Genomic DNA, 20,332 nt, shown 5'->3' with positions numbered 1-20,332 from the left:
AAATAATTGTACTTTTACCTAAAACTGGCTTCAAGACTATGTCCATAGCTTTCTGAAAAGTAGCTGGCGCTCCATTTAAACCAAAGAGCATTCTTAAGAAGGCATAGATGCCTGATTTTGTAAGGAACATTGTCTTAGTCGAGCGAATTTTTCTAATTATTTCGTCAATTATTAGTAGGGTATACATGGGATATTTTGTTATGCTGTTTAACTTACGATAATCAATTGCAAACCTATATGTGTCCGGGTGCTCAGGTGGTAGCCCGTTCTTTTTTTTTTACAAAGGACCACCGGACTTGCGTACGAACTCGTGCTTGTCACAGTTGTTTTCTAACATTTTTTCAATATGCTTTTCAATAATTGCTTCTTTCGTTTTATCATATCTGTAGGGCTTCCACCGGACTGGAGGGGCATTCCCAGTGTCAATAGAATGGTTAAATACCTGACAAAAACCAGGTTTGTCATTAAACAAAGAATTAAATTTTCTTACCAGTCCTTCAATCTTCTTTTTTCTCTTCAAGCTTTAGATTTAGATGGTCTAAGTGCAATTCCGGCATGGAAACTTCATCTTCTACTACAGGGTCCATGTGCACCTGAAACGTAGAATTCTGAAAATTAAGATTTGTGCCGGATGCACATAAAATAGACCCCCCAATATAACGTACATGAGTAAATTTTTCAGGACTAGAAAATTAACTTTTGACACCTCGTTTGTAATCTGAACATGCAGTGCGGTTTTACCCAAACATATGCACTGTTTGCCTTGGGCGGCAATTACTTTTTGTCCCGTGGCTTTAAACAGTCTGTAACAACGAAAATGCTTTCTAAAAAAATCTTCTGAAAGGAATGAACATTGTGCTCCTGTGTCCAGGAGTGCAGTGATTGGTACATTATTTACCAGAATCTGTATCTCCGGCATAGCTAGATTTTGCACCACCACTGTATTTAAATGAATTTCTGAGGGGTCTTCCTTCCCATTCGGTGACCGTTGCCCCTTCTCGATCACCGGTTTGCGTTTAAATTCTGGTTACCTGCCGCCTCTTTTCACTGATTTTTATATCCACCACCCTTAGATTTATCTGCGCTCTTGTTATTGAACTTTTCACTTTTTCCTGTCTGCCCATACGCCTTGTACTGAACTTGCGGTTTCTTTTGACAAGTAAATCTTGAGTGTTGGCCAAACTGACTTGCACACGCTTTCTCCAAGTTTCTTCTACTTTGGAATTTCACTGCAAGCTGGAATAGAACTTCTAGCGTTTGCGGGTTACGGACTTCGAGGAAATCTTGCGTTGACGGTAGAATTACCTCAATAAGTTCATTATCGGACCTTTTTCCGTATAATAAATTTAAAATATTAATTTTTCTTAAAATGAACTCCGTCAAATCCTCGAAACTGCCTTGGTATTTATTACACAATTCTGATTCTAGCTTCACGTGATTCTTAACTACTGGAAATGCTTTTACTAATGCCGACTTGAAATTTTCCCAGTTATATGATTCAGATCCTGGGTCCCCCAACAAGAACTTCCCTATGCCCTTATACTAGTTGAGGGCTTGACCTTTTAAGGCTGTAGTATCGATCATCACCTTTTGCAGCTGATTCACAGGGTGTAACGTGAAGTGTAGGTCTGATTGCTCCAAAAAAGTCAAAACTGAGCCCTTGCCGTCAAATGTTACCGATGGCCTTCATAGATGCACGCAACGTTTCCACATGGAATCCAAACCCTTCTACTGGATTCGTGGATGTCTGAGGAACCTGAAAGGTCGGAGGGGCCAACGTAAACTTCCCGAACTCTAACGACATGGTCCGTTATCAATTTTTCGGGTGCCAAATGTAAGATTTTCATTAGTGTAACTCTCAGTAACTGTAGAAAGTGACAAATCTTAAGAACTATTTAGCGAATAATCGCTTAAGTTCGTGTGACAAGAAACAACAAGAGGGAAGGGTAACTAACCCTTTATTATTCCAATAAAATTTAACAAAACTCCGTCTTGGAGTATACAATCAAAGCTGATACTTGGGCTTGAACTTAAGAATTAAACTAAAACTAAGATTAACTAAAGAAATATAGCCGAAGCTATCAAGATTCAGAACTAGTTGGCCCTTTAACTCTATTTGACTAAGCTGCCCGAGTACGGTCGAGCGTAATAACAGCTTTGAGAGAGAGAGTGGCCAAAAAGGCAGACGCACGTAAATCAGAAACTCTGATTCTCTCTCCCTAAGACCAAAGAACTTTGTGGTTAAATACCGCTCTTTCTCATTATGTATTCAGACGTGATTCTAAAACTACATTCTGGCCGTAAGTAGTAAGTTGAAGTTAAGAATTTGACAGGAAAGGAACTTTTAACTTAAAATTTAACTATTAATAAAATTAACATAATTCTTATATAACATTTTTTCCAATGCAGGTTGTTTAAGTTGCTTTGTTTTTTATACTTATTGTTTCTGTTTAATTCAACAGATAGACGTAATTTCTTATTCAGTTACAAAATTCCATTGTTCAAGCCATGTAATTACTATATTGAGAATTTCCATTAAATTGTCCTTTTTTTTTTTTTTTTTTGTTCAGTTCAGAAAACTACTGATTTCACTGTCAGTTATTTGATTAATAATTTGGGCATTGTCATCACAATAGAAAACTTCTGTTCTTTTAATCTTCCTTTATTGCCACATCTCCACATTTTTTTTTTTTTTTTTTTTTTTGAAAATTCTGTTAATTGGAAAATTTTGTTTTTCATTTATGGTATCAAATTTACTACTATTATTATAAAGCTTAGTTATTGGCATTGTATCATGAAATTGGCAACTAGAGACATGTAGTTCCACTATCGCACACTAAGTTAGGCCTTAATTATATTAGTTTAGTTATTTATTACATTTACGTCTATTTCCCATATCACTAACAAACATCACTAAGCATAATCTTTTGAGCTATGAATCATATACAAAATCCCTCTTTTGTTCATATGCAGTTTCTTTTCTCTTCAAAACAGATTCAAACTCAACACTTTGCAATACAGTTGGCTGAAGCCTGTTATTTAATTACTAATATTAAAAAAAAAAAAAAAAAAAAAAAAAAAAATTTTAAGACATTTCCATGCGAGTCCTCAAGCTGCCATGTGGGGATGAAAGCAGGGGGGAAAAATAGCCAGATTGGTGTCAGGGATATATGTTATTCATTAGGTTTAAAATCTGTGATGAATTATAGTAGAGTATTTTGGTGTGTGATATATGCCAAGCAAAAAGACAGCTATGGAACAAAATTACTGATCATACAGATTTATATAAATAACTGTGTTTTTTGGAAGGACATGGAGGTGTTTTAAATTAATGCTGAAGTGAAATTAAAAATCCCTGTACATGCTTTTATTTTTAATAAAGTTTTACTGTGCATGCGTGGAGCATTAGAAATATGCTAAAGTGAGACCCCTCAGAAACTTTTTTCCTTTTAGGGGGGGAGGGGTAATGCTTTTGGTCAGGAGGTCAAAATATCATTGTCTAGATTTCAGACTTTTTAGTGTATATACATGTACATAAAGACATTAAAGTAATGAAATTTATCTAATTAAATTCTTGTAGAAGATTGATGTAGCAGATAACAATCTGTCTAGGAACAAACTATAAAGTTTAGAATAAATGTTACCTTTTTTCTTTTTAACAAAAATGGATGTAACTGCATGAAATGAAATTACCATTACTGCTGTTACCTCTTTTTTTATGCTCTAATAAATTGAACCTTGTCACAATAAATGATTAGCTTCCACTATTAGAGTTTATTGATAAAATCTGTTTTCTCAGCATATGATTTAATATGACAGAAAATGCCATTTCCAACTCGCAGTTTGCTTTCCATTGATGCAGTTTTTCATCACTTCTTGTTTACAAATAGAACCTCTGCATTTTTTTAAGGGGGGGGGGTCTTAGGTCACCCTTTTAACCTATTTCATCATGTTTTAGAAATTTAAAAAAAAGTTTCCTCATTACTTTTTCATACATAAGTTATGCTTTTAAACTTTTTTCCGTGTAATTTTAAATGACATAAAATGTAGCATTTTCTTTTTTAACAATACTTTTGTAAGGTGACAAAGTAAAGGAGTTCACTGATTTCTGTTCACTACATTTGTCCATTTTAATCTGTCAAATAAGCAACGGACATCTGTATTTAAATAATGTGTGATAACAGTTTTACAGAGAAGAAAAAAATCTGCAACATTTTTGTTTATTAGTGTTTCAAATACATTATTAATATTTCCAAAAGTTTTGGCAAGCAATTTCATATTATTAGGAAATCAAAAAAATTTATACTTTTTAATGATCTCTTTTATATTTGCAGTCATATATTCAGAAGAATAAACTAACGTGTTTTATTTAAAATCGGAAAAAATGCAATCTTAATTTGCCATAAGTGAATTGCTTTTTCTCCATAATTTTAAATTTTGCATTACAGTGTTTCTTTTGCAATTCAACTTATTTTGTTTTTATTTTTAGTTGAAAAGAAATCCCTCAAATTGAGTCCAGATGTTACTCCTGTAAGAAAGAAGAATTATGATCCTGAAGCTGTTACAGTTCCTTTTACTATGGGTAAATTTTTTTAATAAAATCTCTTTTGAAAAGCAGATAACTTTATATTGGAATTATTCTTTAAAAATGTTTTTTATCATTAAAGTTGTTGTTCTCCCCCTGTTTTTTAAAATACAGTCAGACTCATATGGATAAATTAGAATTACAGTGATTAAGTTGCCTTTCTTCTGTAGATTAAATACGCCTTTCTTCTGTAGATTAAATATGCCTTTCTTCTGTAGATTAAATACCTAATAACGAAATGAAAGTAGAAAAAATTTGTTTAGTCCTATTTTATTTGCAAATTGCAATATAATTAAAAAAATAAAATACTACTCATAACGAAACATAAAACATTTTTTTTACTCTTAAAAACAATGGAATTATTTTTTATTTACTTAAACACACAACCGTGTTCAGCAGCTGCCCTGACAGTATAGTGGTTAAGGGAGTCTACTGCGGTACCGAAGGATCTGGGTTCGAATCCCGGTGAAGGCACGAATGTTTGTAAATTTATACTGTCTTTGCGGCAAGGGGGCATTCTAAACATATGGTGAGCCAAAAGTTCTCCCGAGAGTTTGTGGTAGGGGGAAAGGCACTCAGACCCGTTCACCAGAGTGCTGTCGATCAAAATTGGGGGCGAAACTGAGTTAAGTCTTACTGTCATCTGTATGGTGCTCAAGGCTCTTGCTAGCAACAAGTGCAGTCTTGCTGTCCTTGCCATGATGAATTTCGTTGGCTTGTTCTGATATTAGTATCAGGCAGGTGAGATAAGTCACAACAGAACACAACCTTTCAGCGAAAATAAAACTTTGAAATTAATTTCTAGTTTTGTTGGCTTTTCATCTAATCATATAATCTTCTTTTTGATTTTGCTATTCTAAAATTAAGTGAAGAAATTATTTTTTTATATATTGAAAATGAAATGTTTGTTATTTCTGTTCAACTAAGTTCCGGATAGTTGAGCATATAAAAAATCCAGCTCATGATAGAAAAGCCATTATGAATAATGAAGAAATTTCTAGTCTAAAATAATAAAAACAGGCATATTTATTATGAACTTAAATATCAAGTGCCTACTTTTAAAACTATGTAAGCTTTTTTTTCGGAGGGGGGGGGAATCATTTCAGACATAAAACAGGGTTCGTACGACCCTTAAGAGTCAGTCCTTAAGTTTTTGAGAATTGATTTTTGGTTCTTAAAAGTCCTTAATTTTGGCCAAAATCGGCAGAAGGTCCTTCATTTTAATCATCTGAAATTTCTGTCTGTTTTTACGATTGCCATTTTGGATGTGAATTAGCATTTTGCAGGAATATTTTTGGTGATTCACTGACAAATATGGCTATTTTTTGAATGGGTTCACGAGTTATAATTTGTTCCTATTTGTAATATAAATAATGGTGGGATACTCGAGTTTCTGAGCAAGAAGTGAAACATAAGCATTTGAAAATTATTTAATTTTTTGTAATAAAGAGCTCTCAAACAACTTTCTGCTTTTGGGGATGTGAATTCTTTTATTAAATGGTTCTAAACTTGGCGATTATCAAAATTTTTTGTCAATTTTTTTAGAACATTCTAACATTGATAAATTTCATTAAAATAATGGTAATATATTGGAATTATATTTAAGAAATAACATTAAAATAAAGCATTTTTATTTTTCACTGTCAAATTATAAAGTTCTATTTTGGCCATATTATACAATTTTTTGAATGTGAAAAATAAGCAAGAAATAATGCTATAAAGCACAAAGTTTACAAAACAGTTTTTAGCAGAAGCAAAATAGCTGTGTAATTAAATAAAAATGTCTTTTTATTTTTTTCATGGTAAGAATTTTTCCCAGTTCTCAGAATGATCAGAATATGCATCAGTTTTCTGTATAAAATTAATTTCACACTTTTTTCCTCTGATTTTTTCTAAAAACATTTGTGGCTTTTTGCTGTTACAGAATTGATAGGGGTAATTTTTCTTTAGGATTTTAGATACCGAAGCTTGGAAAGTTTAGAAAGGTTTCAGGGCAAATTTATAGACCCACGATTCTAAAAGATTCCAGAAAAATGTGATAAAATGAAAAATGTCTCCATGGTAGTAACACGCAGTTTCTTACATTTTGGAGAATATCTGGAAGAAACAATGAAAACATAATAGTTGAATGTTTCACTGCTGAGATTCTAGAATCACTTTCTTAACATTTTTATCTTCCCTTTATTTTCTCTACTTTTCACTAGATACAAGCATGGAAAGTATCAAAAGTGCTTCTAATCTTATCATATGAACAGACATTATGGAAAGGAATTTTCTTATTAATAAAGAAATTGAAAACTGACAATTCAAAAGATTCATCTAATGTCTTAATGCATTATACACAGAGCTGGCGCTAGGCATTTTGCCACCTAATGCAGTCTCTGTGAATCCTGAATTCTGCTTTCAATGGCTGCTCTAAATTCTAAAAGTTTTGCCATTCTTAGATTTTTTTGTTCGGTGTGTCCCTAAATTCTAAAAATTATGCCACATCAGCTCTGTGACCAGAATTTACCATATGTATTTCATATTTCTTCTGAATGTTCATATTACTAAAGAAATAAAATTAGAAGCTTTTTCCATACATTCTAAATTCATTTAGTTTTTTAGAATAACAGAAGTCTTTAATTAAATCTCAAAAATTTAAAGTGAAAAGGAAACATGTTGAAAAAAGAAACTAAATATGTAAAGAAAATTATTCTTCAAATATATGTACAGTTATTATTATGTAAATTACTCAGTTGTTTACAGTTTCAGCCTTTACTATAATTTCCCATTTCTTTTCCTCATTAGAATGCAAATCACTTAGTTTTTAAACTGGCGTTTTTTGGACTGTAAGACGAGTGTTTCTGAACTCCACTTGCTCCCTGCATTAATTCCTGTCATCTCTGATGATTTGTAATTATTAGTCTTTCCATTACTGCTGCTGACATTTGAGTTTATTATGACAATAGAGTTACTGATTCAGATTAAATTGAAATTAAATCGTATAGTTTTTGACCTAGTCCATATTTTTAGTTTGATATATTGTGAAATTAATTTTATAGAGAAAACACTCTTCTTGTTTAATTATATCACCACAAACTGTATTTTATTTTGTTAGCATAAGAACATGCCTATATGTTCCAAGTTCTTTTTGAATAAGAAGTTTATTTAAACCTTTATTTAAATTTATTATCTGATTTATAGTTACTTTCAGACAGTGATAATTGATAGAGACATAATACATTGTGGAGAGGTTGGCAGTTAGGAGATAAAACACACAGAAACTAATGAGAACATTGTTTTGCATATTGAGACAAATTTCTAATTGTTAGAAAATAAGTTTAAGGAGAAGGAAATCAATATAAATTAGCCAAAATGTCTGGGCAGGCCTTTCAAATTAGAAAGACACATAATTATTTTTTTGTAGCTTTTAATGTGTAATTATCCTAATATTGTTAAAAAATTATCATAAATTGCATGTATTTTAAACTGTGAAATTTGAGATATTGATATTAATATGGTTTTTTAAGAAATATTATTACAAAATAAATTAAATTTAATACTGGCCATATAAATCCATAATGACTAAGGTTATCTAATAACTAATTTAATTATAACTAAATGCATTCCTTTAAAAATTATCTCTCTATATTAAAGCAAGTCATTGCCTTTTATTAACACGCTGAGCCCGGCGTCGGTCCCCGGGGACCGGCACTGGAAGTTTCGTTTGGCTTACGTCAGTCCACAGGACGACAGTGTTAAAGTTAACAAATAATTATAGTCTCAATGAAATGTGATCAAATGTAGTTTTAATGAAATTTATTGAAACATTATAAACAAAAATACGGCTTAGCTTTACACATATTACAATACGAAACAGCTATTTTGGTAACATTTTTGGCTATCTTGCATCCAAATAGTTTTGAATTGTCATCATAACATTTCGAATAATACTTTTGGACTTTATGTGCATCTCCTTCCTTTTTGTATAATTTATGAATAATTTAAGTCGGCAATATTGCACCACTTGATCGCTCACTGTCGGCTGAACATAAAGGACAGCAAATTCGGCACCGTGCTCAGCATGTTAACCTTTACCGTGGTCACAAAAATATGAAAATTAATGTGAAACTTATTCTTCATCTAGTGAGACTTAATGCAAAACAACTTATCACCGCTAATGCTTTAGTGGCTTAACCTTAAAGTATATTAACTGAGTTACAACCCCTGGAACTCTACACGAAGCTACGACATTAACAACGTCAGACAGAAGTCAGCTAACTTTCAAAACTTGCTTAACTGTGCCTACATCAGGCCTTTCAGGTTTGTTCTGATCAGCAGGTTTCTTTATAGGCAAGCAGGAGCGGTGACAACAGCCAGTCTTTTGTTATGAATCATGCTGATTATGATTTTAATGCTCATCTTAACCTATGCTGCTTGACATTAAATGTACTTACTATTTACTAAACCTCTATACTGAGCAAGTATGTGACAAAATGAGACAAAAAAAAAAAAAAAAACTGTTAGTAAAACGTAACTAAAATGTCACTTATCTTCTTTCAAATATGTCCAGTTATTATAAGTGTAAAATATTTAATGCTACGTGATAAATTTCATAAAATTAATTTTATTCTCAAACGTATTAATAATTATGTTAATTAAGTTATGTTTAATTATAATGCATCCTATTCACGTTCAGGCACAGGTATAATATTTTTAATTGAATTTACTCAGTTCCCATTTACTCATAGGTCCTTAATTTTTTTCATTAGTGGTCCTTAAAAGTACTTAATTTCCGTGTGCAGAGTGTACGAACCCTGTAAAAGCTGACTTGTCTACCCCTTAAACACATAAAGTTAAATATTTTTATCTGAAGTCCTGCTGAACCATAAAAGTTTGAGGAGATGTTACAAACTTGTGCCAGTAATTCCAGCAGAAGTTTAAAGACAATTCTTTATTAGTTTATTTACTTAGTTAAATAATCAATAGATAAAAGTTACGGATATAGCATATAAAAATTTAAATCACTTATTAGAATTTTTCATCTTGCATCATCGTTGTTTATCCATTTTCAAATAAAACTTCATATCGTGCCCATTAATGCGCACTTTTCTTGATGCCAGGATTCATAACATTTAAAATACTCCACAGCATGCTATTCTGAAGAAGAAAGATCCATTTTTCCCCTTTAAAATTTGAGATAAAAGATAGATAATTAGCAATTAACTTATATCCTTTTTTACAAAACGGCTTATTGAGAACTAAAGAGCTTTACATAAAACTAGGCAAAGGTCTTATTGTTTTATGGTATCACATTTATCCATTTTTGGTGCTCAATCATACTGTTTGGTGTCAGCTATCGAATGCAATTTAACGATGTTTTTGCTTGACATCCGTACGTAAGGACAGAATAAAGGGCTCTTTTCGCCCCAAAAAATTATAAAACTGATTTAAAAAGAATTCTAAAGAGAATTTTCCATGGCGTCTATGCTTATGTACATACATACCTCACAAAACTCAAAGCCAGTGATCTCGATATCTTTATTCTTATATGTTTGTAAATTGTGCATTTTTTGCTTTAAAAATTATTGAATCATGTTGTTCTTATCTTCTGGTTAAGGTTTTCGTGCCTTTAGTAAATCTGTGTGCAATATTTGTAGAATTATCAACAATTTTATATATATATCATATATATAGAATATATATAATATATATATAAATTTTATATATAGAATTATCAACAAAATTTTTTAACAACAAAGTTTAAGTGCAGCTAAGCCTAATTGTTTTTTCCATGGTGGCCATATTTGTTTACATTTGAAGCTTGGGAGAATAATGGATTGTTGCCAATCTAGAGAAACTAAGCTTAGTAACAGGAAGGATAATGCCTACTTTTATTATTGCTAATTAAATCATGCTTAATCCATTCTGGACTTTGTTCAATAAAATAAGTGTTTAAGATTTACTTCGTAATTTTTAATATAGATATTTTGAGTTTTTTGTATTTTTGCCTTGTCGCGAAGTGAGTACTGAATTAATTGAATGAGAAATACTGAATTGCTTGTGGAAAACTGTTTCTTTTTGTTTCATTTCTTTTATACATCATTTTAGATTTATTATAGTATTTGAATAGAACATGTGGCAATGATTAGATAATTCTTCAGATGAAATAAATTTTGTGGATTCCGAGTTATAAAATGAATGAAATGTTACGTGAACCTAACACCAGAGTGTCACTATGATAAATAAATATAGTGAATTTGAAAGAGGGCATTTATTCTATTGTGGTTTATGCGCTATCGGCAAACTGGATTTATTTCAATCCAGTAAGTTCGAATGAAATGCAAGAAAAATTTTTTATAATTTATTATTTCGTACAAGGAAGTCATGTGGTGTACACATCAGATTTATGATAATTTTTAGTAGGAATTTTAGCTGTAGGTATTTTACACTATACAGTAATTACAGTGATTCGTATTTATAAAATGCCAGATGGTCCTGTAATCTATTAAACATTAAAAAAGTCTTAGTCGCATTAATTTCATTTACTACATTTTTATGTAAAATAATGAAGTGTATCTCTTACTAAATTTCAGGCTGGATGCGTGAGCTTGTACGTAGAGCAAATCAGGAAGAAGGCAGAAGGCAAGCAGATATATACTATTTTGCACCAGAAGGTGTAAAACTGGTAAGTGAAGTTTTGTTCTTGGAAACTGAATAATTAGTTTAAATTACATCATAGTTAATTAACTATTCTTTTGTATCAAATATACAGTTATATTTCAGATTATCAATGATGAGATAATTTTATGTCTTTGTATTTAACAATTTCAAAATATAAAGCAGTAAATTATGATATGTATAAATCCTCTATTATGTTTGCTCTTCCATCTTGATTAGTAAATTAAGAAAAGCAAATAAATTTTAAACTGGAGGGGAAAGATGAACTTGTGAGAAGTTTAGGTACTTGATTAATTTTCTATGTTTTTACTAAAAAGGAAGTATTGTAATTGCAAAAAGTTTCAGGCAGCATATTTCAACGAAAATATCCATTTTGACCGCTATCAAATGCAATTTAGCAATGTTTTTGTGTGATATCTGTACATAAGGACTAAAATTAATTCTAAAGAGAATTTTTCGTGGCGTCTGTACGAACGTACATACGTATCTCGCATAACTCAAAAACGAGTAGCCTCAGCACGTTGAAATTTTGTATATAGGACTGCTATCATGTAGATGTGCACCTCGTATTTTGGTTGCAATCGGCCGCACCAAACGTATATAAATATATTTATATATATATCCACTCTGTTAACCGGCTCAGTGATCTCAGTTTCTTTACTCTTATATGTTGGTAAATTGTACATTTTTTTCTTTAAAAATGAATTATGTTGTTTTTTTCTTCTGGTTAAGGTTTTTATGCCTTTAGTAAATCTGTATGCAATATTTTTAGAATTATCAACAATTTTAAAGTTGTTTAAGTGTTACTAAGCCTTTTTTTTTATGGCGGCCATTGATTGTTTACATTTGAAAGAGCAGACTAGAGGATTTGTTGCCAATCTAGAGAAACTTAGCTTTGCAACAACAAAGATAACGCCTTCATGTATTATTGCCAATTAAATCATACTTAATCCTTTCTGGAATTTTTTCGAGGAAATAAGTGTTTAAGATTTACTTCGTAATTTTTAATATAGATATTTTGAGTTTTTATGTATTTTTGCCTTCTCGCGAAGTGAGAACTGAATTAATTGAATGAGAAATACTCAATTGTCTGTGAAAAACTGTTTCTTTTTTTTTGTTTTATTTGCTTAATTTCTTTTATACATCATTCTAGCTTTATTATAGTATTTGAATAGAACATGTGGCAACAATACTCAATCGCCTGTGGAAAACTTTTTTTTTTTTTTTTAATTTGCTTAATTTATTTTATACGTCATTCTAGCTTTATTATAGTATTTGAGTAGAACATGTGGCAACGATCAGATAATTCTATTCTTTAAATGATATAAATTTTGTGCATTCTGAGTTATAATATGAACGAAATATAATACCGTTAAGTGAACCTAGTGCCAGAGTGTCGCTATATTAAACAAATAGTGTGATTAAGACACAATAATACGCCGAATAAATACTAATTCAGAAGACAAACAACAAAAATCAGCGTTATATTTACAAAATTCCAACAGAACTAGTTTTGATGGTTTTACCGAACCATCATCCTCAGCTGCAAAACCGCAAATGAACAAGATAGGAAAAACGCTGATTTTTGTTGTTTGTCTTCTGAAATAGAGTGAATTTTAAAGAATGCATTTATTCTATTGTGGTTTATGCGCTGTCAGCGAAGTAGATTTATTTCAATCCACATTATACCAGTGGTTTCCAAACATTTCTTAGTTGCAGTGCCTTTTTCAATTCAAAATTTCCCCGTACACTTTACCCAAAATAAAAATATGACTAATTGTTAGTAAGAGATAAAAATATATAAATCTTTATTATATAATATCTTTTTTACTTTATTGGCATTAAATTAATAAGCCTGCAAATGAAATACAAATATTATTGAGCAAAGAGAACTGAATGAAAAAAGTGTGTGGAATAATGGATTATGTTGCATTCAGCTTTTTATTTAAAAATTTGCTAATATCACAGTCATTCAATGACAAAGAGGAAGAAGTCCCCTTTTTTTACATTGTTGGTGAACTTGCAAATTCCAGCAACTCCGACCTCATCCCTCTCTCAATGAGAAAAGCTATTAAAGCATTCATTCATTCATTGACTGGGGAAGAAGAAAGCGATTGTTATGATGTTCTGCTTCATCTCTGACATATGTGTATAGTTTCAAAGAATATTTTTCTTAAATTATAGAAGCATTTTCCTAACAAATCTGGTAATGAAATTGTTACTTTTGCTGCAGATTTGACTGTCATTTCTGTGATAAGCATAAATCCCATATAAATCTGACCTGAAGGAAAATGGTGGATTTTCAACTCTGGGAAAAATCGACTGCTTACATGCAATCCAGAATCAAACAATTTGATGAGCTAATTTTTGAAGCTATACAGAGAAAAGCTCATGACTTCATTTTACAGAATGAGCCATGAAAAGGTTGTTCTAGTCTTGTATGTGTTCTAAGATTATATTATATTGAGGTATATTGCAATTAAGAAGGTGCAGCTTTGCCAGCTCACATTCACAAGAGTATTTAATCCATGCTAGTGACTTTACTTTATACTCAGGGTTTGTATAATCCTTAAGAATTCTTAATAGGCCATAGAAAGTGATTTTTTACATCAATCACTAGTCCTTAAAAGTCCTTAATTTCAGCAAAAATCAGCGTAAAGTTCGTAATTATAATAATCTGAAATATGTCTGTTCTTATGACTGCCATTTTGTTGAGTGTGAATTAGCATTTTGGAGGAATATTTTTGGCCATTCGCTGACAAATATGGTTACCTTTTGAGTGGGTTCATGGATTATAATTGGTTACTATTTCTGAAATAAACAGTAGGATTCTGGGCAAGAAATGAAACACAAGCATTTTGAAATTATTTCACTTTTCCGAATGAAGAGCCCTTAAACACTTTTTGCTTTAGGAGATGTGGATTCTTTACTTACGTGGTTCTAAATTTGGTGACTTATCAACATATTGAACGATTTTAAGATTAATTTCTGTTTTAAGGTCAATTTTGTTAAGATAATTTTTTTCCCTCCCGAATCTCTGGGAATTTTTTGATGATTTTTTTTAAACATAACATTGATAAATTTCATTAAATAATGATAATATATTGAAATTATATTTAAGAAATAACATTAAAAATAAAAGATTTTTATTTTTCCCTGTCATGTTATAAAGTGGCATTACTTTCCATATTGGCAACTTATATTTTGAATCTGAAAAATGAACAAGGCAATAAAATGCTATAAAACATAATTTACAAAACAATTCTTAGCAAAAGCAAAATAGCTATGTAATTAATTAAAAATGTCTTCTTTTAAAATTTTTTATATTTTTTCCATGTAATTGCTTCGGAATATGCATCAGTTTTCTCTATAAAATTAATTTTACACCTTTTTTCTTCTGATTTTTTCCTTTTTTTTTTCTTTCCCCCCTCTCAAAATATATTTCTGGCTTTTTGCAGTTACAGATTTGGTGTAGGGTGTAGATTTGGTGTAGTATTTAGATTTGATGTAGATTTGAGGAAGGGTAATTTTTCTTTAGGATTTTAGACATTGCGATTTGGAAAGTTTAGAAAAATTTGAAGGGAAGATTTATAGATCCACAATTCTAGTAGATTCCTGAAAAATGTTTTTATGGTATTAAAACGTAATGGACTTATTTTATGGGAAGTTTGTGAGGAATTTCTTACTTTTTGGAGAATTTTGGAAGAACAATGAAAACATAATATTTGAATGATTTACTTTCGATACTAGAAGTCTCTATCTTAACATGTTTATCTTCCCTTTATTTTCTCTACACTAGACACAAGCTCAGAAAATATCAGAAATGATTCTTATCTCATCACGTGGACAGGCATTTGTAGAAAGGAATTTTTCTATTAATAAACAAATAGAAAACAAAGGTTTCTCTTGTATGTCTCAATGTATCATACACAGAACTGGCACTAGGCATTTTCTCACCTGATGCAATCTCTATATGTCCTAAATTCTGCTGCTTAGTGTCTTCCTAAATTCTGCTTCCGGTACCTGCCCTAAGATTACGTTCATGATGCATAGCTGCTTGAAAATATTTATGCGTGAATATTTGAGGAAAATTTGTCACTGCTGAGTTTTGTGAATTGAATAATTCCCTGGAATAAGTTTTAGGTTCATAGGTCTTTCTTCTCTTAACATGATCATTGGCTGCAACACTATTTTAACCCTCTGAGCGCCATGACCGGCTTTACCTGATCATGAGATTTTTTTTTTTTTTTTTTCATTTGATGATATATTAGCTTATAATTCAAGATATTTTGTATTCTTACTTTCTTTCGCAATGCGAATGTCGTCTTAATAAATGTAGATGTACGAAAATAGAGACTAAAGTAAGTAAATATGCAAATTTAGCAAATAAAGGGGTCTTCACAACGGATCCAAAAACACGGGCCTAAAACATAAGGGTTAATATTGCCTTAACGCTAAAACATAAACTTCATCTTGTGGTTATTCGAAAAAAGGTTTTAACTATAGGTTCCCCCCCCTAGAAGAATTTAATGGCACTTTTGTATTTTGAAATCATGTCATCTGCTGATTGCATTTGCATCACTTCAGTTACTTATATTTGTACTGTAACACTAATATTGCAAATAGTCATACAACGTTTTTTTACTGCACAGTATTGTTAGTTAGCAGTAGACACTGCTGTACAATATGCATGTGCCACTTGCCAGGAACACCTCTTATTACAGAATGAATGACCTTAAAACTGAAGATATATTATGTTTCACAGTACATGACTGAAAATATTGCAGCACAATGTGCCACTGTATAATATCTTGTTTTAGGGGTTGCTTGTGATTGCAAAGTACTTTGTACCTATTGTTTTGTTCACATGCTTCATCACCCTTGTAAGTATAATGGTGATCATCAGAAAATCTTAATAGTTTTCCTTGTTAATTTAAGCACATAGAAAGTTCATTTCTTGAATTTAATTTTCCGCTGAAGGCTGTACATCACCTGAAGTGTTTTTAGAGCAAATCAGTTTTTCTAAAAAGAATTAATATAAAATTAAATAATCTAATCCTGGACATATGCAGATTCACAACTAAATAATCCTTGCAGGTCATGAAACTGAGAAGTTGGAAGAGAGATAAATGTAGTACTGAATAACTAAAGTAGATTAAAAGTTAATTAAATCTTTCTGTATTTATGCGAAGAGCTGATGGCATAAATGGAGGGTGGTATGAAAAATAATGGGAAGAAGTTAAATTTTTTGGATGGGACATCTTCCATAAAAGTATCAAGTAATGTTTTTCTTGAATGATCTTGTAATGTATTTTGCAGTTTTTATCGAAATAACAGATGAGCTTCTTAGTAAAACATAAGTTTTATTTTGAATTTACAAAAATAGATAATTTAAATATATTTCTATTCGTTACAGCTTCACAGTCTAGCTTACTATTACAGTTTCTTTCTCTATATATTTTTCATACATCTACTAATGGTAAAACTTCCAGAATTATAATTAAAAAAAAAAAAAAAAATTCTTATTGCTGTTACATGATAAGATTTTCTGATTGTGGTTATAATGGCAACACGATACAAATATGGCATTGCCCCTCCAATATCAAGCATAATGAATATAATTATTTTTAAATAATAATAAATAAAAACAACACGATACATAATTGAAATACAGTATATAACATGATAACATACAGTCAGAAAGAGAGGAAAGAACAAAATATTTTTTTTATAATCTATATAGAAACAAATTCATTAATCAGACCAGGGAGATTGATTTAAAACGTGTACATTTTTATGGTTTTAACCACTTGAATGAACAACAGTGTAATTGTAGGATTGTAACACTAGTGCGCATATCATAAGTCACTTATTTAGACTCGCATTACTTTTGAGCCTAACTAAGGGATTATGATCAATCAACACGAGGAATTTAGTATGCCTGTCTAAATAGCATTGCAGTTTCTTTGCAGTGAATATTATAGCAGTGCATTCCTTTTCTGTAGTAGAGTACTTTTTTTCAGTTTCTTCAGAAATGAACTCTTTTGCTTTCGGTGAGTTTCCTTCATCTTCTCATGCAAAAACAAGCTCTTTTCAATTTTGTAATAAAGAAACCTTCTTCATCTTGATATGCCTTCTTAATTGTTTTCATAGTTTGCCTTTGGCTATAACAGGAGTAAGAGGAATTGGATCTTCGCTATCCTCACACTCTTGTATGATTACAGTGTTAGAATCTTCAGATATATGAGTACGTCATAAAGCTTTATCTTGTGCTTGTTTAGATTCACTATTCTTCAAATGCACAAATGCGACAATGTTTTTTTACCTTCGGTTGAGACTCATCTTCTGAATCATTGGTTTTCTTCCGTTTTGCAAACTTATTGAGCAGGTTTGTTACCCAATCTATATCTGCCGAGATCATTTGTAACAGCTGCTTTTGTCTTTATATGACCAAGGTCACAATTAATATCAACTTCCGCTAACAGTAGGCACACTAAATGGTCATTTAAAAGATATTGTACCCAGATATGTTCTCCAGTCATTTTTGCGTTATCTATGCATTTTCGAGAAAAAACGTCTGTTGTGGCTCCGGTGTCTCGAAGAATAGGCATTTCATACCCATTAACTAAACCATTAATTGTATATGTCTCTAATAAATCATCATTTGAAGATACACAATTTATTTTTTCATTTGCTTTAAGTGAGGGCACTGAGGCTTAAAATGTTCATATTACCTGCACTCAAAACAATGTGATCGATATCTTTTGTCATGTAAATTTTCTTGGTTCTTATTTTGGAACTGATTTTTTTTTCAATGATCTTTCTGGTATTTCGAATCATTCCATTCATCAGAATGCTTAAAATGAGCTGGGTGTTCTATTTTTTTTTTCACAAAATTTTCGTATCAAGGATTAAATGATCCTTTGTTAGATCTCTCAATTTTGATTGGCAGAAAATTTTGGTTTTTTGTTTTTCTCACATCTTCCAAATTTTCAACTTTCTTAACCATCTCAGTAAGTAAAATGATGGTAGTCCATTCATCCATAAAATGCTCTTTAAAATCAGGGTAAGTGTGCTTTTTAATTTGATCAGCAAGCATAAGATCTTTTAGCTTTAATGTTTAATCCATTAAGCCATCTTCTAAATAATTCTTTAATTCGTAGTAAAAATCGTACCAAGTACTTTCAAAAGTCCTCACTCAATTTAAATCATTGTGACAGTAAAGTTTTTACATATTCATACTTTTTCGTGTCCTTTTCTGGTTATCTAGCAACAAGCTGAACAACATCAGGAGGCAGCAATGAAATAAGTTGAATCAGTTGGTTTTCAGCAGGTATCTTTATAATCTTAACTTGTCGCTCAAATAACACCAGAAATAAACTGATTTCATCTTCTTTAGGATTAAAACTTTAGGATATGACATCGTGAATTCTGATTTTCAGAGGTTGCTCAGTTAACTATGTAGTTTCTACCTGCTGTGTTCTTGCAGTCATTGCTTCCAGTTCTGCAGCTCAAACGCTCTAAATTTGCTCTCATTTCTCACTATTCTCTTTCTTGTTCTCGTTCTTCTCTCTTTTCTTATGCTTCTCTTTCATGCTGTCTTTCTTATGTTTTTTTCTCTCTTTTCTCTAATTGCCGCCAGTAATTCTTGAGTAAATTCTTCATCATTACCAGGACTTTTATTGATCAATTTATGCAATTGAGTAATCTTAAATTCAGGTTAAACCTAACTCTTCTGCCAGTACTCTTAAATCCTGTTTTCTACTCCTAGCTAAGAATGACATGTTGAACAAATTATTTTTAATAGGCTTTCTTTTAAAACTGAATCTTAAAAATTGTACTTGTGTAAAAAATATATATATAAATTTTGGCAAGACTTGTCAAATACGAAATTCATTCTAACCAATTGGAGAGAATTATTTAAACACTTTTTCCAGTTTGGCAACAAAATAAAATGATGCTACACCGAGTTGATGTTTTAACTCACTATTCACAATCCTCCTTGGTGATAATTATATAAACACCTTTTGCCAGTTTGGCAATTTAAAGAAATTATACCCACATCAGTTTAATGATTTTACTATCTATCTACACATCTGGTTGGTGATAACAAAAACAATTTTTGCCAGTTATCTGCCTCGTGCCTGGATGGCGAGAACTAAGAAAATACTTTTGCCAGTTTGGCATTACAATAAAATCATACTATGTCAGTTTGACATTACTACTTATTTTCCACATGCCTGCTTGACAACAAATTCAGAAACACGATTAGCAGTTCTCTCTCTTTATATATATATCTAAATATAAATGTCAGGATTGCTTTCGCATATCAATTATCAACATAAAAAATTCAACTCCTCCAGCAAACTAAGTTTATACAAATAACAGTAAAGCTTAAATAATAATTTTTTAAATACTTTTTTACCACAAATGTCAATTATAATTTTACGCTGAATATTTTTAAAGTCAGTTATTTTAAACAAAATCTTGCATGATGTAGCTATAATTCTGAAACAAAATATTAAAATTCAATAAATGCTTTTTTTAAGAAAACCAAAAGTTAATCTTATCTTCAGAGATCAGCAATATCCTGTTCTGAAAATTCTTTGCTCGGACACAAGTTATAGAAAGACAGAAGATGACCTTTGAATGATCTGCTTTAAAATGGCAGTCTTCTGACATCTGTTCCTTCTTGAAATAAACAAACTTGGCAATTGGTACTCCGATTCAGTAGGAGTCGAGTGAGAATTTAATTCATTATGAAAACAAACTTGTTCTCGAAATTTCAACAGCTTTCTGGGATTAGGAGACCAACACCATCAAAATCGATAATTACACTCCTAATTTCCAGTATCTCAATGGAACCTCCAATTTAATAAGACTGTAGCGTATTTTGCAGTTATTATCGAAATAACAGATGAGCTTCTTAGTAAAACATAAATTTTATTCTCAATTCACAGAGATAGATAATTTAAATACAATTCTATCCGTTACAGTTTCACACTCCAGCTTACTATTACAGTTTCTTTCTCTGTATATTTTTCATACATCTGCTACTGGTAAAACTTCTAGAATGATAATTTT

General features: G+C 31.1%; 1 protein-coding gene across 1 annotated transcript in view; it reads left to right on the top strand.

Moving 5' to 3' along the window:
• The window catches only part of LOC118187286 (uncharacterized), a 156,919-nt gene that overhangs the window by 32,657 nt on the left and 103,930 nt on the right, over window positions 1-20,332 (top strand). Inside the window, exons 3-4 of the mRNA XM_085810398.1 lie at window positions 4,490-4,582; window positions 11,164-11,255. Coding sequence (XP_085666524.1) covers window positions 4,490-4,582; window positions 11,164-11,255 — 185 coding nt within the window. The remainder of the gene's footprint in view (window positions 1-4,489; window positions 4,583-11,163; window positions 11,256-20,332) is intronic.

Source organism: Stegodyphus dumicola, chromosome 2 (genome assembly GCF_044657685.1).
Source record: "Stegodyphus dumicola isolate Sdum_Otavi_A_Nest chromosome 2, ASM4465768v1".
Classification (NCBI taxonomy): Eukaryota; Metazoa; Arthropoda; class Arachnida; order Araneae; family Eresidae; genus Stegodyphus; species Stegodyphus dumicola.
Note: the sequence above shows the minus strand (reverse complement) of the source record. Positions and strands in the feature narration are given on the sequence as shown.